Source organism: Egretta garzetta, unplaced genomic scaffold (genome assembly GCF_000687185.1).
Source record: "Egretta garzetta isolate BGI_Z169 unplaced genomic scaffold, ASM68718v1 scaffold766, whole genome shotgun sequence".
NCBI lineage: Eukaryota > Metazoa > Chordata > Aves > Pelecaniformes > Ardeidae > Egretta > Egretta garzetta.
In genome coordinates, this window is record NW_009260030.1 from 279,916 (window position 1) to 292,463 (window position 12,548).

General features: G+C 48.4%; 1 protein-coding gene across 1 annotated transcript in view; it reads right to left on the minus strand.

Annotated features, from left to right (window-relative positions):
• Nucleotides 1–12,548, minus strand: part of INPP5A (inositol polyphosphate-5-phosphatase A) — a 111,718-nt gene that overhangs the window by 68,043 nt on the left and 31,127 nt on the right. Inside the window, exon 5 of the mRNA XM_009641035.2 lies at nucleotides 7,096–7,180. Coding sequence (XP_009639330.2) covers nucleotides 7,096–7,180 — 85 coding nt within the window. The remainder of the gene's footprint in view (nucleotides 1–7,095; nucleotides 7,181–12,548) is intronic.

Genomic DNA, 12,548 nt, shown 5'->3' on the forward strand with positions numbered 1-12,548 from the left:
TGAGCGGTAGCGACCAGAGCTCAGCGCGTGGCTGTGAATTAAACGGACGCAGCTGAGCTCTTAAACACATATGTATAGACACCTGCACGTCCCCACTGGCCAGAAAAGCCAACAACGTCCGGCTTGGTTTTGGATAGGGAGGCAGAATTGCATACACCCACGACTATGTACACTTCTTTATGCCATGCCAGTATTTTTAATACAATTAAACATTACTAATTTCTCCTGAATGCTCACTTGTCAAAGTGGCTTGGGCACAAGCGAAGGTTATGGTTTACCTTGAGCAAATGAATTCTGTGATTTATACGACCTCCTCCTGAAGACCTACGGTTTGCATACTGAACTTTAAATTCCTGAGCTGCAGTTCCTGGGATTGAGGAGCATACAATGATCCTTCTTCTTTTCTTGGAGGTACAAGGAACTTAGGAGACTTTTGAATCAGCAGTCTCGCCAGAAACAGGTTTTTATTCCAAAACAGTCAAAATAAGCCTGGTTTATTAAGCCTGACTGTACTTTCCCAAGATGGGCAAGTAGGATGAGGAAGATTTACGCATAAGAGTTTCAGTGCATAACTCATTTTTTTTAAAATATGAAAATACAGTAATCCTCAAAGATTAAACCAGACTGTTACTATGGCCAGATGACAGCAAAAATCCCCTTGCTTGGTCTAGACCCACTAACACTTGAATGGTGATTTAAGTGAGGCAAGGCTGGAAAGCTGACTCACTGAAACAGAAGGAAGAGGAGAAATATTTCTACCGATGACCACAGCCGATGCTGCGAGCTGTGATGCCCTGGGCTGGTGTGGGCTAACGGCGAGAGGAGGCAGCTCCTGATGGACGCTCCACGCCAACCTCCAAGTTCCAGCAAAGTGCTGGGCAAGCGGGAGTGGGAACTCTCTCTTTATTTTAAAGATTTGCGCTAACAAACGGAGGGGAAAGGGCACCTCTGCATGTTAAAGACACAAAATGACAGCCCGCGCGGGATGCCAGTGCACAGGCAGCCCTACGAATTTACTGATGGGGTCACGACCCTCCCACTTGCACTTCCATAGATCCATGTGAATGAGGAGCAAGGGGAGATTTATGGGACCAATTCTGCTTCCACATTTACACTAGCAAGTGTTTGTAGAGTTTACAGAAAATATGATATGCTAATAAGTTGTTTCAATTAAAAAAAAAATTAAATACATATACATAATGGTAAGAGTGGAGATTACGATGGCCTTGGACCCATCTTGGCGTGAAACCCTGTGTGGTCTGCAGCAGTGGCAGCAGGTGATAAGCTGCTTGCTCTCAGGGACCGACAGAGAAAATTAACTTACTTCCACATGTTCACTCACAGCAACTTCATTTCTTTAATTTCTCATATCAAACAAAAAGAGCCTGTCCTCCTCAGTTCTATGTAAAGAACCCCCTCATTTATCCCTCCACAAACTCAAGTTCCCTGCTTACCCTTCATGTGCTTCAGAGCAATTTAATATCCTGTTTCATTAAGTTGATAGCCAACTAATCTCCTTTGATTTCAGAACCTCCCAGCATTTGCCCTCACACATTTCTTGAAGAACCAAAACACTAACTCATAATAATTTTTAAATTTCTGTAACATTCTTGCAACTGCAGCCGACAGCTTACCTCCCTGCTGCCGCGCATTTCCTTAACGTCACCGCATCGCATCGCCTTGCAATTCAGTTGTAGAAGGTAATTTTCCAGGAAAGAAAAACCACCTCTGTCACACACACTACCACAAATTTGCAGTGTATTTCTGGTAAAGACTACGGTGACCTATCTGTATTATCTTTAAAGCATGGGGAGAGCAGAACTTCTGGAAAAATTATAGGAGAACCATCTTCTACACAAAGAAACATCACAAATTCACGTTCCTATGAAGTGCTGTGACGACGCCTGCATCGGAAACATCGCAGAGGAGCTGTTACACACCAGAATTCATAGTCGAACTAATATAAAAGTTTACAGCAAGTCGGTACATGTGGTCAACACTTCCATCACACGCTGGGAATGGATGTGCTGGAAGGTACCTGGAAGCAGCGAGCAAATACTTAGAGTGCTGTACCACCCCAAAAACCTAGCATTTAAAAACAAAAATTCAATGGGCAATCTTTGAATTTAAACAGCAGCAAAATACTCAGCCAACTTCGCATGTGCAGGATTAGCTGACGATTGGAAAAAAAATAAAGTCTTAGAGCATACCTTAAAACGATAAAAACCTGAGGAAGCGTAGATCTTTCTTCTGCCCTACTAAACACATTCCTTACGAGGTTTATTTCTGGAAACTCTTCTAGCACAAAGAATGAGGACCTGAAGATGCTTAGCACTAAACGAATGCAATGCCAGCGAGACATCACGAGCAGCAGTGCAAAAGTGCCAGCGGTTTCCTGGCCCGAATGGGTCCACAACAGATCCTCCAAAAGGCGGTGCCTTCCAGGGGGCCAGACTGCTATCGGAAGATTTTCCGGACGCTTTGCGATACCAAAGTAGTGGCATTTATCTGCTTAGGCAGCGGGACCGACCTCATGGCTCCGCCACGCACGCCCAGGATGGGTCAGGACCACGCGGCGCCTCCTGGGCACGCACAGCTGGGGCAGCGTCATTAGCGGGGTAACGGGCAAAATCCTGCTCCTGCAGCACCTGAGCTGTGCCAGAGCAGACACCAGCTGACGGACCACTGGATCGAGCCATTGATTAGCTGTGCGGGTAACGAAGTAATGAGGCAATGCTCGTTCTGCAGCCTGTTGATGCAGTGAGCCAGGGTGGTGATCTGCCAGCGATTCAGCTACAAGACAAACTTCTGAGGCGTATCGCTAGAGCGATACCGAACCTTTGTAATCAACACTTGGGAGCATTTACGCTTCCCTGGGTCTACGTTCAGGTGAACAGTCGCCGGGGGCTTTAGCCCGTCCCAAGGAGAGGGTGGTACCACGCGCGCCTTAGGACATCTCGCAGCCAAAGCTAGCATGGGGAGTCACCGGCCGAGACCCGGCGAAGGGACCCTGGTGTCCCCGATGCCTGCTACACACCCAGAGCACACCAATGCCTGAGACTTCAGGAAAAAAACTTGTGGTTCCAGGTCTTCTCATGCTCCCTGTATTTTGAATCATGTGTCGGCCCAGGAAAACTGGGCTCAACCGGAGCCACCTTATTGGCCCTTCTCAGGCTGAGGACAACTTCAAAATGCTTTAAATGGACGAGCTGTAGGCATTTCTCCGAACATCATTATCCCAGGCTACAAATTATGCTCAAACTATAATTCAAATCTACTACAAAACAATTGTATTTGCTATGCTTGTTATGCTACAGACGTCCTATTTCTTTCTTGCCAGTTTATCCCTCCGGACGATGCACTTGTTAATGCACACATGGATCTCAGAATTGCCAGAAGCCTGTACCTGTTTTATTGATCCCCCCCTGGATTACTCCAACAACAGTAAAGCAGATTTTCCTAGCAAGGAAATCAATATGACTTTAGATTAAGGTTCCCATAAAATGTTTAATAAATGATATATTAATGATTTATTGTCTATTAATTAATAAGCACAACATTTTTGGCATCTGATTTAGCACACTGCGCTCCAGTGCCTGGACTCCACGTTTCAAACAGCTCTCAGATTCTCCCTTTCGATGGCTTAATTGCGAAACCCCTCAGAAACACACCGTATTCTTTGTGCGCGGCACACGCACAGCCTGCCTCTCTCCAGCACGTGCACTGCTCATAGCATGCCAGCGTCCAAGCCTTCAGCACACTGCGGTCTCAAGAGGGAATTCAAAAGGTCAGCAAGAAAAGCAGAGATAAATTTAGTCATAGACCCAAAGATGACAGTCAATGGATTAACCCTTACAATCCCTAGCATTGACTGGATAGTCGAACGACTGGTTCCTATCGGCCTGCAGAGGCACACGTTTAACATGCCAGAAGGGACCAGGGCGTTGTCTGGAGCGTGAGGCCCCGTCAGGAGCAGAGGCTAACGTGGCTGGCACCGCGCCGGGTGGGTAAGCCACCCCCATGGCCGCTTTCGCACCGGTTCTGCCACCGCCAGCTGCGCACGGCCTTGGGTAAGGGCGCTCTGCCCTCTGCCTGCTCTGCAAAACCGGCACAGCTGAGAAACAGCATTTATAAACCAGTTTGTGAAGTGGTTTGGGGTACAACATACGATCAAAGCACTAGGTCCCATCTGGAATAATTCCCACTAGAGGCGCCCTGTAACTTTGCCCTTCCAAACCAGACTTTCTGCAACTGCCCTTCCAAACCAGACTTTCTGCAACTGCCCTTCCAAACCAGACTTTCTGTAACTGCCCTTCCAAACCAGACTTCAGAAACTGATCTGTCTCCTGGGCACCCAGGCTTTACCATCAGAGTGCTGTGCGCTTACTCTTGGTTCATTCACGCCTGTGCCGGGGTTCAGGTGCCGTGAAACACGCTGCCTGTCCTACCGCTGCTGTGCAGCGCGCCGCTTCTGCACCAGACAACCACTTCTTAGGTCTTTCGGACCTCCTGACACACCGCTTTACAAACTGTGCCAAACGCAGAAGACTACGAATCAAACTTAACATGACTTCAGCTGTGCACACGTAAGTGACACGTGGTGAACGTGGCTGGCCCCGCGCCGGGTGGGTAAGCCCCCCCCATGGCCGCTTTCGCACCGGTTCTGCCACCGCCAGCTGCGCACGGCCTTGGGTAAGGGCGCTCTGCCCTCTGCCTGCTCTGCAAAACCGGCACAGCTGAGAAACAGCATTTATAAACCAGTCTGTGAAGTGGTTTGGGGTACAACATACGATCAAAGCACTAGGTCCCATCTGGAATAATTCCCACTAGAGGCGCCCTGTAACTTTGCCCTTCCAAACCAGACTTTCTGCAACTGCCCTTCCAAACCAGACTTTCTGCAACTCTGCCCTTCCAAACCAGGCTTTCTGTAACTGCCCTTCCAAACCAGACTTTCTGTAACTGCCCTTCCAAACCAGACTTCAGAAACTGATCTGTCTCCTGGGCACCCAGGCTTTACCATCAGAGTGCTGTGCGCTTACTCTTGGTTCATTCACGCCTGTGCCGGGGTTCAGGTGCCGTGAAACACGCTGCCTGTCCTACCGCTGCTGTGCAGCGCGCCGCTTCTGCACCAGACAACCACTTCTTAGGTCTTTCGGACCTCCTGACACACCGCTTTACAAACTGTGCCAAACGCAGAAGACTACGAATCAAACTTAACATGACTTCAGCTGTGCACACGTAAGTGACACGTGGAAGTTTCTGGATCAACTTTAAGTATGTTTAATCAATGTTGCAAAGTAGCTGGGTGAAGTTCTGGTTAGCGGGGTGTGCTACTTCTCCAAAAAAGCAACAGAAAATCTCTGTTATTCGAATGCCTCTTGCACTCAGGCGCGCGTGCACCTTACCTAGGACGAGCGGGTAAATAAATTTGAGTCATCTTCAAATCCCACCTTGTGTGCACATACACAACAGCGTTAACTGACATTGGCAAAGCATTCGTAGGATGAAAAGTACTGTGTCAGGACTAAGAACCAGCGGTCCTCTTGCTACCTGCGTGCAGTTCGCTCAGCGTCCATCACTGGTGCTCAGCGACACCGCTCGCTTAGAAGGCGATCGCTCTGGGGCTCACCGACACACACACAGGAATCTTAATCCACCAGTAATGGAGCAAGCATTCTCCGCGGTCTCAGTCCTGCGGACTGCTAGGCAGTTAGCAAGCCAGGAAAAACTTACAGTGCCCTTCGTCAATACGGGGCGTAGGAGATAACTCTGCTGCAGCAGGATTGATAGAGGTGGTGTTCTCAGGCAGGAGCAGTCTCAGTAACACCACTGCACCACCGGTGAATAGCAAACAAACAGGCAGAATTCTTCAAAACCGAGTAATCTATGAGCACTGATGATAACTACGGGAGCTGCAGCGTGGCAGAGCAGGATTCGGTCCTTGGCATCCGCAGTATGAAGCTGCATATTCTGCATCGGTGGCTGGAATTTCATTTCAATTATGCTTAAGCTTGTTGGTTAAATGATTGCACTGTATGAAGGGTTCCAAGAAGGAAGTCATGAGCTGCACACGCCGTGCTGTAACATCAAACTCCTGGTTTTCAACCAGCGAAGGGCTAACCATCCCGTAAGGAGGGAGACCTGCAGCGCACCCCTGCGAGGGGTGGCCAGCTTCGGCACGCAGGCCACTTCCTTCCCACTGCTTGATTTACAAGAGAAAAGCTTTTGGCTTAGAAGATACATGCCCGTCCTCAAGGACACCAAAAAGACGCTACAATATCTCAGAGAATTAAAGAGGGAAAACCATGAGATTAAATTGATTTTCCACCTGGATATTACTTCTGACCCCACGTTACCTGGAGCTGAGCTTTAGCAGTGTAGCCAAGGTAATCTCAGCTGATGATGAAAAAGGTTTACTGCGTTCTTTTGGCTTTGTACAAATCCCCTCGTCACCCTTCCGCCCTGAGCCGCTACTGTCCCAAAGCTTTGCACAAAGTCTGCTTGTATTTTTGAAGTGCGGCGTTCTACCACAGGCGCTTAGGAAACATCCCTCTTCTTTTCCCCACAGAGCAGACACATAAACTGGCACTTACTCCGCCTGCAGTGCATGACCGTGAGATTCACCGTGAGCGATAAACACGTGGCAAAAGTCACAAACATGCAAACAAACACCCTGCGCTGAAGCCCAAAGAGATTTCAGACCAGGAACCTCCCTGCCTGCCACGGGGCGAGGCTCCTGCCCGCGCTGCGGAGCCTCCAGGACTCCCCTCCGACGGGTGCCCACGCTTTCTCCTTCCCATACGCAGGACGGGGAGCGGGCGGCGCGGGCGGCAGTCCCCCGGCACACAGGGCCGACGCTCACGTCGCACGCCACCACTGAGCCGAACCGCAGCGTGTGCCAGCTTAACGGCTTCAGCAGACTCACGCAGCGCTTTCAGTTACCTGCCAGATGTTCCTGGTGGGGGTGTTCTCAGCCAAGTCTGATGTCAGCATCAAGATTAGTTTGTTAACTCACTTTTACCTTTCCCACGGGAAAAAATATTTGAGAAATAAAACCTGGTAGGGTCTGCAACAGAAGAAAAATAGAAGTCCTACCTCTACCACTGCTTTGGCATCCAGTCTGAAGTTGAAATCTCCGAAGACAAAATACGAAACTTTCTCAAACCGCTGATCTATAATTCTGGAAAAAAGCAAAACAAAACCTGTCATTCAGGCGAATGAAACCTTTACGCATACGCGAGGATGCACAGATACACGCGTCTTATCTTCTAAGCACCACCTCAGAAATAATTATTGGCACGATCAAAACAACTGGAACAATGTACTGACCACGGGCTTGGGCTGATTTTCCTCGCGTAGGCAATTCTACCTCCAGCCCCAGTAAAACAACGCCGTCGTTTCCCCGTCCGGCTGAAAGCGCCGCGAGGAGGAAAGCAAGTTTGCAGCAGTCAGCACAAGCAACGCAGAGCCGGCACTCGGGCACCACAGACATCTCGCGGGCACCACGGGGATACTTCACACCTTCGCAGGTTTGGGTCGATGGCTTCGGGCTGGGCAGCTAAGAATTAGGAACCCCAAATGAGCGGCGAGTTCGGAACACCCTCTGAGTTTACTCCTCTGTACGACTGCGACCGTAACGTTGGCCAGCACGTGTCAGCACCCCGAGAACTGAAAGGTGACGTGTTCGGGCTAAACGTCGGTCACCACAGCTGGCGGAGGCTGATCCACACGGCTCTTCCTGGCGCCGCTACAGTCCTCTCTTCTTGTCCAAGGCAGATTTTTACTGAAGTTGTAGCCAACACCGAGAGGGTGATCTTTACAGATGTGGAGTCAAGACTGACTTTTTTCTCAAGCCTTTGCTCAGAACTAAATGGGGGAACAAGGCATTACTGTTCACCTTTCCAATCTCCAAGGATTAAAAACTGTTATTATATTATGAGCTTATCTATTACTAACAACAACTGTGCTCCTAACAACGTGCAATTTTAGATGCTTCCAGGGATCCTGGCCTTTGGAAATCCACCAATTCGACGCTTGATTTCAAAAGAGGAATCAAAACAATTTCTTTCCGATCAGTGGCTGAGGAAGACACGTAACACCCGAAATGCGCCTGCTGCACCCACCAAGAACGTACGCAGACAAAACGCAGAGAACCCTGCGGCAGTGACACTGGGCGCACAGTATGTACGAAATGAAACGAGGACCAGACACAAGGCTGTGCACTGTGTCCACGCCGGGAATACACGAATAGGCAAGGGTTACGGAGCCAGAGACCCCAGCTGAGCCCGAGGCAGGGACCCAGGCGCACAGGTAAGGGATCCCAAGCGAATGCACGGTACGCAGGCTTCCTGCCCAGCAAGGAGGCACTCGTTTCGAGCGGCTTTAGAAGTTCCAATACATTACACCCATTTAGACTCTTCAAAGCTATAAAGAAAGAGGCACCACTGGATTTACAGCGAGATACTGCTTCTCCTCTTAGAAACATCTCACACTCTTAGTCAACAGTAATCCATTACGTAAGGAATATTATTCTATTGAAAAATTAATGTGCATTGGACCTAAGGCAGTGATCATTTGAAGCAAAATCCCTCGCAAAGACTCATCCTTTTCTGGTATGAAAATCTCCAAATCCTCCATTCCACTGACAGATTATCGCGGGTACTGTTAATAAATACCGTCCCCTGCCAGCTCCTGGCAAGCACTGAGCACAACCTGTCACTCTCGACCTGTGCATAGCATCAGTTTGATAAGTGCCCCCGTGGCACGGTAAAGGAAAATGAGAACTTAAAAGTTAAACCATTTACATGACCCCAATTTGCTAACGCTTTCATTGCAAAGTCTGATGCGCAACTCATAGATAAGAAAAACTGACTTTGCTTTGCCAACTTCCCTGATTCATACCTTAGTTCTGGCTTTGCTCATTGCCATTTACTGCTGACGAAGGAATGACAGATACTGCAGGAATGACACCAAGGTCTAGAGAAGGCATCTTAAAACAAATTGATATTAAGAGAACGATGCCTGTGATCGTATTATGCGAAGACAGATTTTCCAAATAAACAGACTATTCCAAAACCAGCCAGCTGAAATGTCTCCTAAACAAGGAACAAACCAGTTGGTTAGTCTGCTTCCGATCGATTAATTAAAATTCAGCCATTTCATAGCCTTGCACATTACCTGATTTAAACTTGATTTCCATACAAATCAATGCCAGCTTTAAACCTGATAATTTTAACCAGTTGCTCCCCTTGCAGTTGGTCTTGTTGGACGTTTTCGGAAGAGTCTCTTGTGGCCGACTGGAGTTAAACAGTCCCAATGTTCCTTCTCAAGAACGATGTCGTACGTGGCTTCTGACGTAGCTCCTTTCCATGGCTGGTGATATTTAGGTGTACTGTGAAATACCAACGGCAGTACAGCAAGGGATACGCACATTTATGTACTTACCGAATGACCTGGGATACTGAACAATAAAATATGCTTTAAATGACTTAATATATGCATGTAACCTACTGTCCTTGCCACTGCAACTTATTTTGCATGCTTTGGAAATCAAAGTAACAAATGCAATATGGGGAACAAGGACCACGGGGAAAACGCGTGCTCGTGACTGGGTTTATCGATGACCTTGTTAGACTCCAAAGCAACACAAACGCCACGGAAGATTTCTCCTCTACTAGTCCCACAAACACAGAACTTTTAATTGCATAAGGAGTCCTTGGTAACAGTGTTGGAGTCCTTGGTAACCGTGTTGGATTCCTCACACTCGGAACACATTACCTTCATCGTTTTGCCAGTTTCAATCTAATTCTGCATTTTCGACTGGTGCCCCTACACCAGAAGTCTTCCAGATGGCTGGGTTATTCTGTTTCTTTTCAAAGTTTGTTGCGTTTGGAGAAGAGGCAGCCCACAAACAGCTTTTGAAATAGAGCTGGACAGCTTTTGGTAGAGGACAGGGCAGTAAACGGAAGAAATACTCAAGCGATTGTGGCTTTCAAGTGAAGCTTACAGCTAAAGTCAGTCACACACTTAAATGTTTTGACGAGTCAGATCCACGGTTCACACCTTTTCTTAAGGAGTAAACTTCACTGGTAAGGGTGCGAATTAATGTTAAATTACTATAGCAATTTCTTTGCTGCAAGATAAATACGTTTTAATTCTTATTTTGGTCTAACAGCTGCAGGTCGCTGGAAATGCCAACTGCTCTGCCGTGTCGGTACGGCTCCTAGCGAAACCACCTCCGCTCATCAGTGCTTTTCAGCATGGCAGCCCCAGCACGTTTTCCCAAAGACCCGTGACAAAACCTGTCTGCTACTCTGGGTGCCCCAGGAGAATTACGAGAAACCTCTGAGACCCTCTGAGCCACGACGCCGAATGTCTGCAGCCCGGGCTCGATCGCCCGCCTGTGCGGGAAGCGTTACCCGGCCCAGAGCGGGGGCCGGCTGGACCCGCGGGGCAGGAGAACCTGAAGAGACGCCCAACGCCGCCACAGAAGCAAATGCTCGGGGCTTGGTCTTGGAGCCTAGGATATGTCGAATTACCCTGAGGTCGAGGCAGACCGCCCAGTCTGGATGGCAGCGTCAGCCAAATGGACTGTGATGGGCAAGTCTTTCCAAAGCCACTGAGGAGGCATGGATTCCTACCAAGACTCAGATGAGTAAGAGGCAGGGGTTCCTCTTCTCAACACTACTGGAGATCTGGGTCTAGTTACGAGTTGTAGTCCCTACACAGAACACTGACAGTCATCGCTTTGCACCACCTTAGAGTGAACGATGCCGTGTCACTGGAATTGCTGAAATCCTTTCGCGATTTCCTTTAAAGTACTCATTATAGCAGTTACAATTAGAGATACTTTATGAAACGCCCCCTCTTTTACAAAAGCTGGATGGCGTACCGTACATGCGTTCCAAAGCACAGAAATTCAGCCAGAAAATAACAGGGCAATCAGAAACATGACCGACCTCCCCCTGCGTTCCCGCTTATCCCCCTCCCGTGCCGCTTCAAGAAAGAAGACACGAAGCAGCTAAATATCAGCAGTTTGGCCATGGGAGAGAGCAGCTGAACGCGACTCAGTGTGACAAGAGGCTCTGGGATTTGGCTCAAGCATTTCGCAGGGCGCTGTGTAAGGAGGATCAGCAGCATTATTCCTTTAATAGCCATGTCTAATGCAATAGCCAGCTGGGTTTTGTCCCAGACCAAGGTATCAGCATCAGGTCAGAAGGTAACATTCTGTTTACACGATTATTTCCTAAAGCACTTATCTTCTCCTCGGTGTGAAAGTTGACTTTTCTGTTTGTAAGGAGGCCTAAAGAATTGAGGGAATGGGAAAAATTAGCTACACTGAGCTGGAGCTGAATGGCATTAAGTGGGAGGTCTGAGAAAGGCTGCGGCGGTGCTCAGCAGGACACCTTATTAGCCGCGTCACCGCAGTTCATTCAGGCAAGCCATACCAGTGTCACCAGCATTCCCACACAAAGACAAAGTTCTTCACACAGTCTATAAACATGCCTCCCTGGCCAATTCATCCTAACGTGACACCGCTCAAAAGAGGGGCTCGAGGGGTTTTTTTTTGTTTTCTTTTTTTTTTTAAACACAACAATAACGTAACAAAACAAAACAAAAACCTCGCAGCTCTGCCAAGGAGGCTGAATGGAGCAGAAGGAGGGACGCTGTCACGTTTCTTGGGAGGAAACAATCCAGAGGTCAAGCCATATTTTATTCAGTGAGCAAATTTTTATAATAACTAAATGTGTTTAAGCGAAATCCTAGCCAATATGAGCACTTCTGTATTTCTCGGGCAGCTTCTGGGGTAAGGTGTTTTCCTTCCACGATCCCTTGGGTTTTACACATTATCCACGCGGAGGAAATTGAAGGCAGAAAAGCTGCTTTTGAGCGAACGTGTGGCTGCCTACAGAAAATGGCCTTTCCTAAGTAAAGGAATATGAAAATCACAACAAAGAAGAGAGGACAGCCCAGACTGGTGCGGCAACCGTTTCCCAGGTTGTGCTGCCGACCTTGTTTGACCGACGCAGAGCTTTGACCCAACCACGGGTTCTTTTTTGACCTGAATCAGGCAGAGGCGATGCTGGCCTACGTCCCCGCACGGGATGGTGAAACCTTTTCACGTCTCAGCCGACTGGTGACGTGTTTGGGAAACACGCTGGAGACTGATGACAAGAGGCCCTTAGCCCAAAGAGGAATGTTTAGAAAGGGGTAAAAAAGGGAAAAACAAAAAAAAGGCAGGAAGTGAGTTGAGCATGCGGTCGGTGGGAGCCAAGAGCATGGAGGCAGCAGATGACCTGCGGGTAAGAAGGTTATACACACTTTCCTCTCCATGGATCTATAGAGCCAGAGGTAATAACAACTCCTGCAGTGACTTCTGGTGGAAGGTCAAGGAACGACGACAGTGGAGCCTTGTCTTCTACCACAGCCATGCCAAGGAACCGAGGATCAAGAGACCAGAAGCGCTGGGCTTTGGCTTATACGAAGCTGGACCCAGGAGTGCTTGTGCGGCCTTTCGGGTTTCTGCCGTCCCTATCCTCACCACTCTT